This window comes from Salmo trutta, chromosome 18 (genome assembly GCF_901001165.1).
Source record: "Salmo trutta chromosome 18, fSalTru1.1, whole genome shotgun sequence".
Lineage (NCBI taxonomy): Eukaryota > Metazoa > Chordata > Actinopteri > Salmoniformes > Salmonidae > Salmo > Salmo trutta.
Genome location: NC_042974.1, coordinates 19449780 through 19465282, shown reverse-complemented (window position 1 = coordinate 19465282; position 15503 = coordinate 19449780). Strand labels below are relative to the sequence as shown.

Sequence of the window (15503 nt, the reverse complement as noted above, 5' to 3'; positions counted from 1 at the left end):
AGCTAGCTGACTTACAGTGTTGCACATTAGTAGGACTAGCTAGCTAATACAGTAGCTACTGCAGTGAACTAAGCAAGATTTTCTGACATCACTACTGGACAAGTCAAATCAAATCAAAGTTTATTTGTCACGTGCGCCCGAGTACAACGGGTGTAGACCTTACAGTGAAATGCTTACTTACAGGCTCTAACCAATAGTGCAAAAAAGGTATTAGGTGAACAATAGGTAAGTAAAGAAATAAAACAACAGTAAAAAGACAGGCTATATACAGTAGTGAGACTATAAAAGTAGCGAGGCTACATACAGACACCGGTTAGTCAGGTTGATTGAGGTAGTATGTACATGTAGATATGGTTAAAGTGACTATGCATATCTGATAAACAGAGAGTAGCAGCAGCGTAAAAAGAGGGGTTGGGGTTGGGGGGGGGGCACACAATGCAAATAGTCCGGATAGCCATTTGAGTACCTGTTCAGGAGTCTTATGGCTTGGGGGTAAAAGTCTAAGTCAAGTGGAGTTCTGGACTGGAGTACTTCAACACTGTGTTGAGCTATATGACGTAAGACAATGGCTTAGGTTTGGAAAGACAGACATAACATTATATGGCTATTCCATGGAAGGTGTGATTGAAGTGGGTATGCATAAGGGTGAAAAATGACAAATGTCCTTACAATAAGAACATTTACTTAATTAGAGTAGAGAGAGTAGCGAGAGTAGAGAGTTAGAGAGTAAGAGAGTAAGAGAGTGAGAGAGAGAGAGAGAGAGAACTAGAATGCTATTTGGCCCTAAACAGAGAGTACACAGTGGCAGAATACCTGATCACTGTGACTGACCCAAACTTAAGGAAAGCTCTGACTATGTACAGACTCAGTGAGCATAGCCTTGCTATAGAGAAAAGCCGCCTTAGGCAGATCTGGCTCTCAAGAGAACAGGCTATGTGCACACTGCCCACAAAATGAGGTGGAAACTGAGCTGCACTTCCGAACCTCCTACCAAATGCTATGACCATATTAGAGACACAGATTTTCCTCAGATTACACAGATCCACAAAGAATTCGAAAACCAACCCCATTTTAATAAACTCCCATATCTACTGGGTGAAATACCACAGTGTGCCATCACAGCAGCAAGATCTGTGACCTGTTGCCACAGTGAAGAACAAACACCATTGTAATTGCAGCCCATATTTATGTATGTTTATTTTCCCTTTTGTACTTTAACTATTTACACATTATATTACATTTGAAATGTCTTTATTCTTTTGGAAATGTTGTGAATGTAATGTTTACTGTTAATTTGTATTGTTTATTATCTACTTCACTTGCTAAGGCAATGTTAACATGTTTCCCATGCCAATAAATCCCTTAAATTGAGAATTGAATTGAGAGAGTGAGTGAGTAAGAGGAGACAGAGAGAGAGATAAAAAGGCCAGACAGCATGTTCCTCTCTTTGATCCATATGACACAGTCTAGCTTGCTAATCACACAGAGGTCATCTGGTTGGCTGATGAGGAGAGGAGCAGGAGAGGTCTGGGAGAGGGAGAGACAGGGGAGGGGAGAGGTATAGCCCACTTAAAATCTAATCAGCATCTCTATAGGGCCATGGATGGAAGAGAGAGGAAGGGGATGGAGGGGAGGATTGGAGATGGAAAGAGAGAGGCTGGGTGAGTTTAATGGCACTGTGTGCCCCCCTCAGTTGTCTTAAAGAGAGAGAACGGGAGAGAAACAAAGAGAGAGAGAGAGAGAGAGAGAGAGAGAGAGCGCGAGAGAGAGCGAGCGAGAGAACCCTGCCCTGGGTCTGAACCCCGCCCTGTGCAACTGGGTCCTGGACTTTCAGATGAACCGCCCCCAGGTGGTGAAGGTAGGAAACAACACCTCCACTTTGCTGATCCTCAACACTGGGGCCCCACAAGGTTGCATGCTCAGCCCCTTCCTGTAGTCCCTTTACACCCATGACCGCGTGGCCACGCACGCCACCAACTCAATCGTCAAGTTTGCAGACGACACAACAGTAGTAGGCCTGATTACCAACAATGACGAGACAACCTACAGGGAGGAGGTGAGGGCCTTGGGAGTGTGATGCCAGGAAAATAACCTCTCACACAAAGTCAACAAAACAAAGGAGCTGATTGTGGACTTCAGGAAACAGCAGAGGGAGCACGCCCCTATCCACATCGACGGGACCACAGTGGAGCAGGTGAAAAGCTCCTCGGGTTTCCTCGGGGTGTACACATCACTAACAATCTCAAATGGTCCACCCACACAGACAGTGTGGTAAAGAAAGCGCAACAGTGCCTCTTCAACCTCAGGAGGCCCAGTTAATTTAGAGGAGTGTCCCCATTGTAGCACTCTAGAACGGGCTGATCGCGGAACATAAAGTCTGTTAGTGGGACCCCAGCCGAGGTCAGGTTCTCGGGTCTGGGCTTGTCATATCATGGTCTCTACTCTCCATAACACAGGAGCCACAATGAGAGAGCTGGGGATGATGGACTCGGAGTCCCTCTCCTCGTTAGAGACATCGTGTTAGCAGGAAAGGGCATCTGCTTTCTGATTCTTGAATCCCGGGGGATAGGCTAGAGTGAAGTTGAACCTGTTAAAAAACAGAGCCTATCTTGCCTGGCGAGTGTTCAACCTCCTGGCTTCTTGAATGGAGACCAAGTTCTTATGGTCCGTCCAGATCACGAAAGGATGAGGTGCCCGTCCAACCAGTGTCTCCACCCCTCAAGGGACCACTTGACTGCCAAGAGCTCCCGGTTGCCTACATCATAGTTGCGGTCTGCTGGAGAGAACCGCTTGGAAAGAAAAGCACATGGGTGCATTCTCTTGTCCCCCCTCGTTCCGCTATGAAAGGACCGTCCCTGCTCCGGTGTCTGAGGCGTCCACCTCTACCACGAAGAGACGAGTAGGATCAGGATGAACGAGGATGGGTCCGGAGGTGAAACATCCCTTAATCTCCATGAATGCCCTGTCAGCCTCAGGGGTCCAGCCAAAACGGGTCTGGGACTTGCGGGTTAGGGCCGTGAGAGGAGCTGCCACCGCACCAAAGTTCTGAATAAAACACCTGTAAAAATTGGCAAACCCGAGGAACCGCTAGACTTGTTTGAGTGAGGTGGGACAGGGCCAGTCAGTGACCGCCCTAACCTTAACAGGGTCCTCAAAAAGAAAGGAGGACCAAGGCACTCTTCATATAATTAATTAAAATGCCTTTATTAGTATGGCATGTTCAATAGAAACAAAGTATTAAAAAATCAGAGTACAAAAAAAAAAAAAATATATATATATATATATATATATATAAAATATATATTAAATAAATAAATTAACAGGGTCCATTTGGATGCCTGCAGTAGAGAATGTGGCCCAGGAAAGAGACTTGGGATACATGGAACTCACACATCTCAATCTTGACGTATAGTTGACTCTGCAGGAGGCATCTCAGGACTTGGCGGCTGTGCAGGATGTGTTCCGGAAGGGTCTTGGAGAAGATCAGGATGTCGCCGAGGTAAACAAAGACGAACCGATTCAACATATCCCTAAGAGTGTCATTGACCAATGCTTGGAAGACTGCTGGTGAGTTCAATAATCCGATTGGCATGACTAAATACTCATAGTGCCCACTAGGGGTGTTAAAGGAAGTTTTCCATTCATCGCCCTTCCTGATTCTCACCAGATTGTAGGCGTTGCAGAGGTACAGTTTGGTGAAAAGATTTGGGCCCCCTGGGCTAGCTCCAAGGCAGCGGACATCAGGGGTAAGGGGTAACGGTTCTTAATCGTGATGCTGTTCAGCCCTCGGTAGTCGATGCAGGGACACAGACATCAATCCTTCTTTCCCATGAAGAAGAAACATGCACCAGTTGGGGATGTTGAGGAGTGACTGAAACCTGCCTCCAGCAACTCCCGGATGTAATTGTCCATGAATGCAGCTTCAGGGATCGAGAGGGGTGGAACTGGGTAGGGGTTATTTGGCGCAGTCATATGGACGATGAGGAGGGAGGGTGGCGGCTTGCCTCTTACTGAAGGCCTCCGGGAGGTCTAAGAATTTGTGAGGGAGAGCGGAGAAGTCTTGGTCCTCAATGGATGCAGGGGGACGCAGCAAGGCTCTAGGTGGGGTCTTAGTCCCCGAAGGCTTGAATCTGGTGCTGATGGTTGTCCCAGTGGAGGGTTGCGGGTAGTGACAGATGGTGACTGGGTAGCCGAGGGGTAACTGCACAGCTCGTCAGGGTTTCCCTTTGTCCTAGCGAGCCCTGGCATTTCCCGTCAGCTCTGGGCAGGTAGCACGGAGATGGTCGAGACCTCCGCAGTAGAGGTAGCAGCCTTCACTCATGCGCCTGTCAGGCTCCTGTGGGCTCAGATGTGTGCATCCCAGCTGCATGGGCTCCTCAATGCTGGGTTCAGGGGCTTGGGGTGCTCAGGAAACCAGGGTACTGGGGTGGTGTTAAAAAAGCGCCGCCTCATGCGTTCTCAGAGGCGGTTGTCGATCCTGATTGCCAGGGTTATCAGGGACTTGAGGTCCTCTCCCAGTTTCTGAGAGGCCAGTTCATCCTTGATGGAGCTGGACAACCCCTAGTGGAAAGCGGTGACCAGTGCCTCCGTATTCCACCCATCTCTCGGCGGCAAGGGTGCAGAAATCAATGGCGAAGTCAGCCACTGGTCTGGCCCCTTGGTGCATGATGAACAGTCGGCTGGCCGCTTCTCATCCACCGACTGTGGGGTCAAAGACTCGTCGCAGCTTGGCAGTGAAGGGTAATATGAAGCTGCAGGATGGTGGCTGCTGTTCCCACACCGCCGTTGCCAATGCCAGGGCCTTACCTGAGAGTAGAGAGATTATGTAAGGTATCATGGCCTGATCATTGTGGAACGAGGAGGACTGTAGCTCGAACACCAGAGAGCCCTGGGTGAGGAACCCCTTGCATCCTCCCGGGTGGCCGTCATACCGTTCGGGGGCTGGGATCTTGGGTTCCCGGTGCAGGTTCCCTGGAGGAACTACGGCGACACCTGTAGCACTGGATGATGAGACTTGGGCATTGGCTGCTCCTGGGTTGGGGTTGGACTGTGGTTGGAGGGAGTCGGTAAGTGCCCGGAGGGTATCTGATATCAGGAAGCGTTGTTCTTGGTGCCACCCCAGCAGATCTGGGTGATCTCTGCTGGGTCCATGTTGTAGGCTGAAGCTTGCTGTGACATGGTGAGGTTGGACCCAGGTGCAGAGAAGAGACCAGATGAGGAATCAGTGGTTAAGGGTAAACATAATACTTTACTGAGAAAAGTAATGGAAGGATCACAGTAACAATGGGAAAACAACAAACACTATGTCTCAAACTCATTCAGGAGACAAACGCACACAGCACACAATGTAAGCTTCAGCAAAGGACAACAGAAAACACACTTCTTTTAACAGGGAAATCATAATGAGTAAATAGGACACACCTGAGTGTTGTTAATGTCTCTAGGACGTCTCTGCCGCCCTCTAGTGACAGGTGGGAACATGACAGTTCTGATTGCCCTTTTTGCTATTGTCTGTGCCCAATAATGTTTGTACCATGTTTTGTGCTACTACCATGTCGTACTGCTGCCATGTTGTGTTGCTACCATGTTGTTGTCATGTTGTGTTGCTACCATGCTGTGTTTTCATGTGTTGCTACCATGCTATGTTGTTGTCTTAGGTCTCTCTTTATGTAGTGTTGTGGTGTCTCTCTTGTCGTGATGTGTGTTTTGTACTATATTTTTATAAAATGTTTAATCCCAGCCCTCGTCCCCGCAGAAGGCATTTTGCCTTCTGGTAGGCCATCATTGTAAATAAGAATTTGTTCTTAACTGACTTAAACATACTAAACATACTATGTAGCTATTATACCTTGGCTGCAAATAAGGGTTTGTCATAATCAGCTTTCCTTCAACAGTAAGCTTGAGTGTACATACTAATTAACACTCAATTACAGACTCTCTGTGTGTGTGTGTGTGTGTGTGTGTGTGTGTGTGTGTGTGTGTGTGTTGGAAGGGGCTGGTGAATCAAGGAGAGGGGGATGGAAAAGAGAATTAGTAAACGACAAAAGAGAGGACTTGAAGTGCACCATAAATTATAGTGTGTGTGTGTGTGTGTGAATGTGTGGGAAGGGGCTGGTGACTCAAGGAGAGGAAGAGAGAATTAGTAAACAGCAAAAGAGAGGTATTGATGTGCACCATTATGAGTGGTGTGGGATAAACATATCAGACACTGAAATCCTGAGAGGCCAGAGCCATGGAACAACATGGGGTCTCTAGTCGACATTAGCCTACATATCTTCTGGCAGAGACAATGTGGATAACACAGAGTATTATAAATGCATTATACATCTTACTTTAACAGCCATTTAGACTAGGTTTGTTGAAGCTTATATATGAAGGCATCAGATATGCATCTTATGTGACATGTCCCTGATGGAAGCCATTTACTCGATAAAACTCTGCCCTCTACTGGGGAAAACTCTGCCCTCTACTGGGGGAAACTCTGCCCTCTACTGGGGGAAACTCTGCCCTCTACTGGGGGAGACCCTGCCCTCTACTGGGGGAGACCCTGCCCTCTACTGGGGGAGACCCTGCCCTCTACTGGGGGAGACGCTGCCCTCTACTGGGGGAGAGCCTGCCCTCTGCTGGGGGAGACTCTACGCTCTACTGGGGGAGACTCTGCCCTCTACTGGGGGAGACTCTGCCCTCTACTGAGGGAAACTCTGCCCTCTACTGGGGGAGACTCTGCCCTCTACTGGGGGAGACTCTGCCCTCTACTGAGGGAGACTCTGCCCTCTACTGAGGGAGACTCTGCCCTCTACTGGGGGAAACGCTGCCCTCTACTGGGGGAGACTCTGCCCTCTACTGGGGGAGACCCTGCCCTCTACTGGGGGAGACTCTGCCCTCTTCTGGGGGAAACTCTGCCCTCTACTGGGGGAGACTCTGCCCTCTACTGGGGGAAACTCTGCCCTCTACTGGGGGAGACTCTGCCCTCTACTGAGGGAAACTCTGCCCTCTACTGGGGGAGACTCTGCCCTCTACTGGGGGAGACTCTGCCCTCTACTGAGGGAGACTCTGCCCCTACTGGGGGAGACTCTGCCCTCTACTGAGGGAGACTCTGCCCCTACTGGGGGAATCTCTGCCCTCTACTGGGGGAGACTCTGCCCTCTACTGGGGGAGACTCTGCCCTCTACTGGGGGAGACTCTGCCCTCTACTGAGGGAAACTCTGCCCTCTACTGAGGGAGACCCTGCCCTCTACTGGGGGAGACTCTGCCCTCTACTGAGGGAAACTCTGCCCTCTACTGGGAGAAACTCTGCCCTCTACTGGGGGAGACTCTGCCCTCTACTGGGGGAGACTCTGCCCTCTACTGGGGGAGACTCTGCCCTCTACTTTGGGAAACTCTGCCCTCTACTGAGGGAAACATGCATGTGCAACAAGACACATTCACACAACAGAAATAAAGTGGACACAGACAAAAAGCTTCAGTTTGTGTTGCTGTATTGTCAGGTACAGATAAGCAGGTAGCTAAAACGCTACCCTCCAAACACTCACCACTCTTAGACAGCAGTATACAGTACATGTTAAGCTACAAGTGGTTTGTCTGGTGTAACATAGGGCACATCTCAAATGGCACACTATTCCCTATCCCCCAAAACATAGTGCACTATATAGAGAATAGACCCAATATAGTGCACTAATAAGTTCACTGTACAGGGAATAGTGTGCCATTTGAGACTTGGACCTAGACTTGGACCTAGATTTAGACCTAGACTTGACATTAATAACCAAGGCACAAGAGGCAGTCATCCTACAGTACTAAACAGATATTTTCTTTCTTGGGAGATAGCTTCCTGTCTGAGGTCATCCAATAAAACTCTTAGTTGGCTTTATGACTTGTGTAGAAGAATACAAAACAAAATCCATCCACAACTGTGTGTGGAGCCAGTGGCTGTTGTGTGGTCTGATGGCCCCAAGGTGGTGGTGTTGGCTCAGTTTTCATAAGACGAGAGGGGAGTGAGATCAGTGTCAAGGCAAAACAGTCACATATTACCCCCTTCCACCTCTCTCTGTCTTTATGCTTTGAAAGTGACCAGTCACTCGCTAGCAATGTCCTTATAAACAAAACCGAATGGAGACAGATCAACAGTTCAACAGTTATTAAGATCAACCGTTATTAGTTCATTTTTCCAAGATGGGTAATCTTCACATCCAATGTCCTTAATGCTACACCAAATATTTCCCCCGGTCCGGTCCATGCTGTGACGTTGCTTTGAGCCTAGTCTTGTTCACCAGACTTGTGTCCTGCTATCCTGGTGCGTGAGGTTATACTTCTTTGAGAATGTCCATTCTAGTCATTATAGTTGCACGGTCAAAGGCCTGGTCAGTGGAGGTGGGCGTTGAGGTCGTACTTGTCACAGAACTTGTCAGTGAGGGGAATACAGGTGAGGTACTCACACCATTCACACTTGACCGGGTGGACGTAGAACAGGACAGCCAGCCCTGAGAAAAGTCCCAGGAACACCAACAGGAACACACAGATCTGGACACGCTTACGGTACATGTCCAAACGGCCAAAACTGGAAATAATAAGAATAGATCATATAATCAGATAGTGATGATGATTTGCCAATGTTTAGTAATAATAAAATCCCCCTAATTACCCCAAGCAACTTCAACCCAACAACCGAGTCATGTGTATGTCAAAGCGTTTACATCCAAACAAATTAAAAATATCACGAAATCAACAAACTTCTCACCTGATGTATGGCAGGAAGGCGAAGGAGAGGAATAGTCCAGAGATGAATCCGGAGATGTGGGCGAAGTTGTCTATCCAGGGCAGCAGGCCAAAGGAGAACAGGAAGAGGACGACACACAGCAGCTTGGTGAAAGCCCTCCACGGACGCTCCAGGATCTGCCAGCTCTGGAACAGCTCAACAAACAGACAGGCCAGAATACCAAACTGAGAGCCTGCTGGACCCACCTGGGGAGGAAGGGAGAGTGGGAGTGGGAGTGTATTTTACCTCAGCTCTGTAGGGCAGGTATCTACGGTATTTACCTCAGCTCTGTAGGGCAGGTATCACGGTACAGGGTATCTACAGTATTTACCTCAGCTCTGTAGGGCAGGTATCACGATACAGTGTATCTACAGTATTTACCTCAGCTCTGTAGGGCAGGTATCTATGGTACAGTGTATCTACAGTATTTACCTCAGCTCTGTAGGGCAGGTATCACGGTACAGGGTATCTACAGTATTTACCTCAGCTCTGTAGGGCAGGTATCACGGTACAGTGTATCTACAGTATTTACCTCAGCTCTGTAGGGCAGGTATCTACGGTACAGGGTATCTACAGTATTTACCTCAGCTCTGTAGGGCAGGTATCACGGTACAGGGTATCTACAGTATTTACCTCAGCTCTGTAGGGCAGGTATCACGGTACAGGGTATCTACAGTATTTACCTCAGCTCTGTAGGGCAGGTATCACGGTACAGTGTATCTACAGTATTTACCTCAGCTCTGTAGGGCAGGTATCTACGGTACAGGGTATCTACAGTATTTACCTCAGCTCTGTAGGGCAGGTATCTACGGTACAGTGTATCTACAGTATTTACCTCAGCTCTGTAGGGCAGGTATCTACGGTACAGGGTATCTACAGTATTTACCTCTGCTCTGTAGGGCAGGTATCTACGGTACAGTGTATCTACAGTATTTTCCTCAGCTCTGTAGGGCAGGTATCTACGGTACAGTGTATCTACAGTATTTACCTCAGCTCTGTAGGGCAGGTATCACGGTACAGGGTATCTACAGTATTTACCTCAGCTCTGTAGGGCAGGTATCACGGTACAGGGTATCTACAGTATTTACCTCAGCTCTGTAGGGCAGGTATCACGATACAGTGTATCTACAGTATTTACCTCAGCTCTGTAGGGCAGGTATCTATGGTACAGTGTATCTACAGTATTTACCTCAGCTCTGTAGGGCAGGTATCACGGTACAGGGTATCTACAGTATTTATCTCAGCTCTGTAGGGCAGGTATCACGGTACAGTGTATCTACAGTATTTACCTCAGCTCTGTAGGGCAGGTATCACGGTACAGGGTATCTACAGTATTTACCTCAGCTCTGTAGGGCAGGTATCACGGTATAGGGTATCTACAGTATTTACCTCAGCTCTGTAGGGCAGGTATCACGGTACAGGGTATCTACAGTATTTACCTCAGCTCTGTAGGGCAGGTATCACGGTACAGTGTATCTACAGTATTTACCTCAGCTCTGTAGGGCAGGTATCTACGGTACAGGGTATCTACAGTATTTACCTCAGCTCTGTAGGGCAGGTATCACGGTACAGGGTATCTACAGTATTTACCTCAGCTCTGTAGGGCAGGTATCACGGTACAGGGTATCTACAGTATTTACCTCAGCTCTGTAGGGCAGGTATCTACGGTATAGTGTATCTACAGTATTTACCTCAGCTCTGTAGGGCAGGTATCTACGGTACAGTGTATCTACAGTATTTACCTCAGCTCTGTTGGGCAGGTATCACGGTACAGGGTATCTACAGTATTTACCTCAGCTCTGTAGGGCAGGTACCACGGTACAGTGTATCTACAGTATTTACCTCAGCTCTGTAGGGCAGGTATCATGATACAGTGTATCTACAGTATTTACCTCAGCTCTGTAGGGCAGGTATCTATGGTACAGTGTATCTACAGTATTTACCTCAGCTCTGTAGGGCAGGTATCACGGTACAGGGTATCTACAGTATTTACGTCAGCTCTGTAGGGCAGGTATCACGGTACAGTATATCTACAGTATTTACCTCAGCTCTGTAGGGCAGGTATCACGGTACAGGGTATCTACAGTATTTACCTCAGCTCTGTAGGGCAGGTATCACAGTACAGGGTATCTACAGTATTTACCTCAGCTCTGTAGGGTAGGTATCTACGGTACAGTGTATCTTTAGTATTTACCTCAGCTCTGTAGGGCAGGTATCACGGTACAGTGTATCTACAGTATTTACCTCAGCTCTGTAGGGCAGGTATCTACGGTACAGGGTATCTACAGTATTTACCTCAGCTCTGTAGGGCAGGTATCACGGTATCTACAGTATTTACCTCATCTCTGTAGGGCAGGTATCACGGTACAGGGTATCTACAGTATTTACCTCAGCTCTGTAGGGCAGGTATCTACGGTATAGTGTATCTACAGTATTTACCTCAGCTCTGTAGGGCAGGTATCACGGTACAGGGTATCTACAGTATTTACCTCAGCTCTGTAGGGCAGTTATCACGATACAGTGTATCTACAGTATTTACCTCAGCTCTGTAGGGCAGGTATCTATGGTACAGTGTATCTACAGTATTTACCTCAGCTCTGTAGGGCAGGTATCACGGTACAGGGTATCTACAGTATTTACCTCAGCTCTGTAGGGCAGGTATCACGGTACAGTGTATCTACAGTATTTACCTCAGCTCTGTAGGGCAGGTATCACGGTACAGGGTATCTACAGTATTTACCTCAGCTCTGTAGGGCAGGTATCACAGTACAGGGTATCTACAGTATTTACCTCAGCTCTGTAGGGCAGGTATCACGGTACAGGGTATCTACAGTATTTACCTCAGCTCTGTAGGGCAGGTATCACGGTACAGTATATCTACAGTATTTACCTCAGCTCTGTAGGGCAGGTATCACGGTACAGGGTATCTACAGTATTTACCTCAGCTCTGTAGGGCAGGTATCACAGTACAGGGTATCTACAGTATTTACCTCAGCTCTGTAGGGCAGGTATCTACGGTACAGTGTATCTATAGTATTTACCTCAGCTCTGTAGGGCAGGTATCACGGTACAGTGTATCTACAGTATTTACCTCAGCTCTGTAGGGCAGGTATCTACGGTACAGGGTATCTACAGTATTTACCTCAGCTCTGTAGGGCAGGTATCACGGTATCTACAGTATTTACCTCAGCTCTGTAGGGCAGGTATCACGGTACAGGGTATCTACAGTATTTACCTCAGCTCTGTAGAGCAGGTATCACGGTACAGGGTATCTACAGTATTTACCTCAACTCTGTAGGGCAGGTATCTACGGTACAGGTATCTACATTATTTACTTCAGCTCTGTAGGGGAGGAAGATAGCGCTGGCCAGGTTTCCAGTGATTCCAGAGACAATGTAGATGATAGAGATCCTCAGCCAGCCAGCCAGCTTCTCTAAGTCCCTCAGGATGGTCATCTGGAACAGCACCGATACCAGGCAGTGCAGGATCCTACACACACACACACACACACACACACACACACACACACACACACACACACACACACACACACACACACACACACACACACTATACATTAGTAATGCGGGAGAGACCCTGAAAAAGACACAACACCATGACGGACATGAGCCACTGATTCTGGGGGAGTTCCAGTCTCACCCAGCATGGAGGAATAGAGAGAGCCAGAGTCTGTAGAACTGGTCTGGGATCTCAGGGTTGAGGAAAGGCAGCAAGCCACACACATCATCCAGACAGGCCACCTGGGAGCAGAGAGTAGCCTCCTCGTGGAAGTAGCCCTTCATAAAGTCACAGTACTCTCTGGACGTGATCTCACACCTGAACACACAACACATTACATTATTACAACACACACACAACGTTCTTACAACATTAACAACTTATAGCAGCCTGCACACACAACACACAGGATTACATCACAACATCATCGCAGCGACAACGTATAGCTGCAGAGACAGAACAAACAGTGTCCTTACCTCCCTTTGGTCCCGATGCAGCAGGGCCGTCCTGTGATGGCACAGTCTACGTGAGGGAGGTTAGTGTGGTTGCCTGGGTTGTACCTGGTACACACTGGCCACTTGGTGATGTCATCAGGCCACTCATGAGGCGATACAGAGGCTGGCTCCAGGCAGATCCTGGAAGGAGAGGAACAGAGGAAAGAACGTTAGAGGAATAGAGGGAAGAGGAGATATAGAAGAAGAGAGGGACAGAAAGAAGCAGTCTATTACCTGGGGTCCTGGTGGCAGACTGAGCCGTGCTGACGGACCTTCCCCTTCAGGAGAGGAGCACTGGGGTGATGAGGCCACTTCACCCACACTGCTAGAGTAGACTGGAGAGAGAGAACAGGGGAGAGAGAAAGAGAGAGATGGAGAGACAGAGAGAGAGATGGATAGAGAGAGAAAGAAAGAGAAAGCGAGAGAGAATGAAAGAACGAGAGAGAGAGAGAGAGAGACAGAGAAAGAAAGAAACAACAGGGATAGAGAGAGAGGGAGAGAGAGAGAAAGCATGAGAGAACAGAAGAATGAGAGAGAGGGACAAGAGGGATAAAGAGAGAGAGAGAGAGAGGGACAAGAGGGATAAAGAGAGAGAGAGGAGATATCAGATCTCGTAGGACGTTAACCAGTACAAGACTCTAACATTGGTCTAACATTGGTCTAATACCAGGGTGACTCACAGAGCACTCCTCCTGTGAGGTCTGGAGACAGCCGGAGTGGTCGTTCCTCACACAGCAGGCTGAGTCCCTCTCTCTTCCTCTCTTCTCCTGGATCAGGTCATGGACCTGCTGGTCCTGACGCATGCAGGGGGAGAATTTAGCCCCCAGGTGGATCAGCGCCTCCTGCAGGCCAGGGGGAGGATGTGCAGTCAGAACACAGACAAAGTCTCATATTGTAGCTGATGTTCAGGTTTAAATGATCAAACAAAGTCCATTCGCCTAAAAAAGCTACACTTACCGAATTTGGTCCCACCCAAAAGTTCTCTTGTTGCACAAACTTGACATTTTCATAAACACCTTTATTTCTCAATACCTTAAGAGAGAGAGGGGAAATGCCAAAGGGTTTACAAAGTCAAATACACAGACATACCAGGCGGTTTCAATGGATCACTCATCATATAAGGCACAACCTTCATAGCAACGACGATACACCCGTCACTGTAACTTGTAGAACCCAGACTACAGTATAAAAAAATCTGGGTACTGACCGAGTCGACGGTCTCGTGCTGGGAGAAGCCAACAGGGGCAATGCCGTACAGACACACAGTCAACATGGTGATCAACAGGTGGACAAACATGATCCAGTAGGTGAAGAAAGGCCTGCGGAGACACACAATATGAATAGGCTATCGCAGACAGTACAGTAGCTTGCCTCCTCTGTTAGAAACAGTACCTCACTATGTCAGTGTGGGCTTCCCACTGAAAACAGCTGCAGCGACTAGGACAAAAGTTTGTAGCGTACACCTGTGTACACCATTGTTTCCCACATGGAGTGCCGGGGACTCGGGAGTGGACCATCTGTTACTGAGTCACACAGTCCTGCTGTATCTAGAGGCCAGGTCAGTCAGAAAAAAAGGTGCTTTCATGTGAGTCATGGTGCAGTAATGTTTGGGAACCACTGGTCTACACTATCCTGTGATGACTCATGCTGTATCTTATCTGGGGCCAACTCAGACACAGCTTCTTCCTCCACTACGGCTGTGACTGGGCTCTTCTCCTGTAGTATCGTAACCTGTTAGACATGTGACCATGTTAAAGTACAATTATGTGACCATGCCAGAGTTGAAGTCAATTGCATAGCAATGTAGCAAATTCTGAATTTGAAATAGAAATGAAAGAATCTGAAACTCCTCTAAGACAATAAAGTGTACCTGTGGTCGTCCATGTCCTCTATCTGTTGCTGGACGAAGCTGTCGATGCGTTTGCGGTAGGTTCTGTTGGTGAGCCGTCCCACCATGCCTAGGCCGTAGGGCCTCTTCTCCCTGGCGAAGAGCTTCTTGACAGGCACTGTGATCCGCTGGCCCCGTCGCTGCCCACTCACACTCACCACCTCCTGCTGCAGACGCACCTTGGGCTGGACCAGAGAGGGCCCAGGTTCTTTACCCTTACGCCAGCCTCTTTCTAGGGGTCTGTTGAGCAATTGAGAGGTGGAGGGAGGAGGAGGAGAGAGAGAGAGAAATAGAAAAAGAGAGAGACAGAATGAGAAAGATATGGTTGCGAAGGAGAGAGAGAGAGGGTCAGAAGAGGGTGTGTGTTAGGTGAAAACAGGCTACAGTAGCAGCAACAACTTGTTTGTGTCTGTGTGTGTGTGTGTGTCTGTCTGTCTGTCTGTCTGTCTGTCTGTCTGTCTGTCTGTCTGTCTGTCTGTCTGTCTGTCTGTCTGTCTGTCTGTCTGTGTGTCTGTGTGTGTGTGTGTGTTAAACTCACATCATTAGGTGACTCCTCTTCAGTTCGTTCTTGTCCAGGGCGCCACCTGTGAGGTCACTCTCATCTGCAGCTGTGTTAGACTCCTCCTCTTTAATGGCGGCCTCAGACGGAGAGTCAAACACATCGTCTGCATAGGTAGACAGCTCCTCATCTCCTCTTCTCAGACCATCCTGCATGGAGGAGGAGGAGGAGGAAACGAGAGGAGTGGAGAGGAGAGGAGAAGAAGGAGGAGGAGGAAAAGATGTGAAGAGGGACAGGAGAAACTGTGTGAGTGTGTGTGGTATCTGTGCGTGAATGTGTGATAGGACA

At 48.3% G+C, this 15503-nt stretch overlaps 1 protein-coding gene across 6 annotated transcripts in view; it reads right to left on the bottom strand.

Moving 5' to 3' along the window:
* Positions 1-7461: 7461 nt before the first annotated feature.
* LOC115152952 (inactive rhomboid protein 1-like) overlaps positions 7462-15503 on the bottom strand; it is an 86048-nt gene continuing 78006 nt past the window's right edge. Inside the window, exons 8-19 of one of the 6 annotated variants that reach the window (XM_029697895.1) lie at positions 15195-15364; positions 14639-14896; positions 13976-14087; positions 13726-13800; positions 13449-13610; positions 13003-13103; positions 12751-12909; positions 12416-12592; positions 12091-12244; positions 8738-8961; positions 7723-8557; positions 7462-7615 (exon numbers count right to left, since the gene is read on the bottom strand). In XM_029697895.1, coding sequence (XP_029553755.1) covers positions 8362-8557; positions 8738-8961; positions 12091-12244; positions 12416-12592; positions 12751-12909; positions 13003-13103; positions 13449-13610; positions 13726-13800; positions 13976-14087; positions 14639-14896; positions 15195-15364 — 1788 coding nt within the window. In that variant the 3' untranslated portion in view covers positions 7462-7615; positions 7723-8361. Of the gene's footprint in view, positions 7616-7722; positions 8558-8737; positions 8962-9171; positions 12245-12415; positions 12593-12750; positions 12910-13002; positions 13104-13448; positions 13611-13725; positions 13801-13975; positions 14088-14638; positions 14897-15194; positions 15365-15503 lie in introns of those variants that run through there. The other 5 variants (XM_029697900.1, XM_029697896.1, XM_029697897.1 and 2 more) reach the window with 5 other exon arrangements.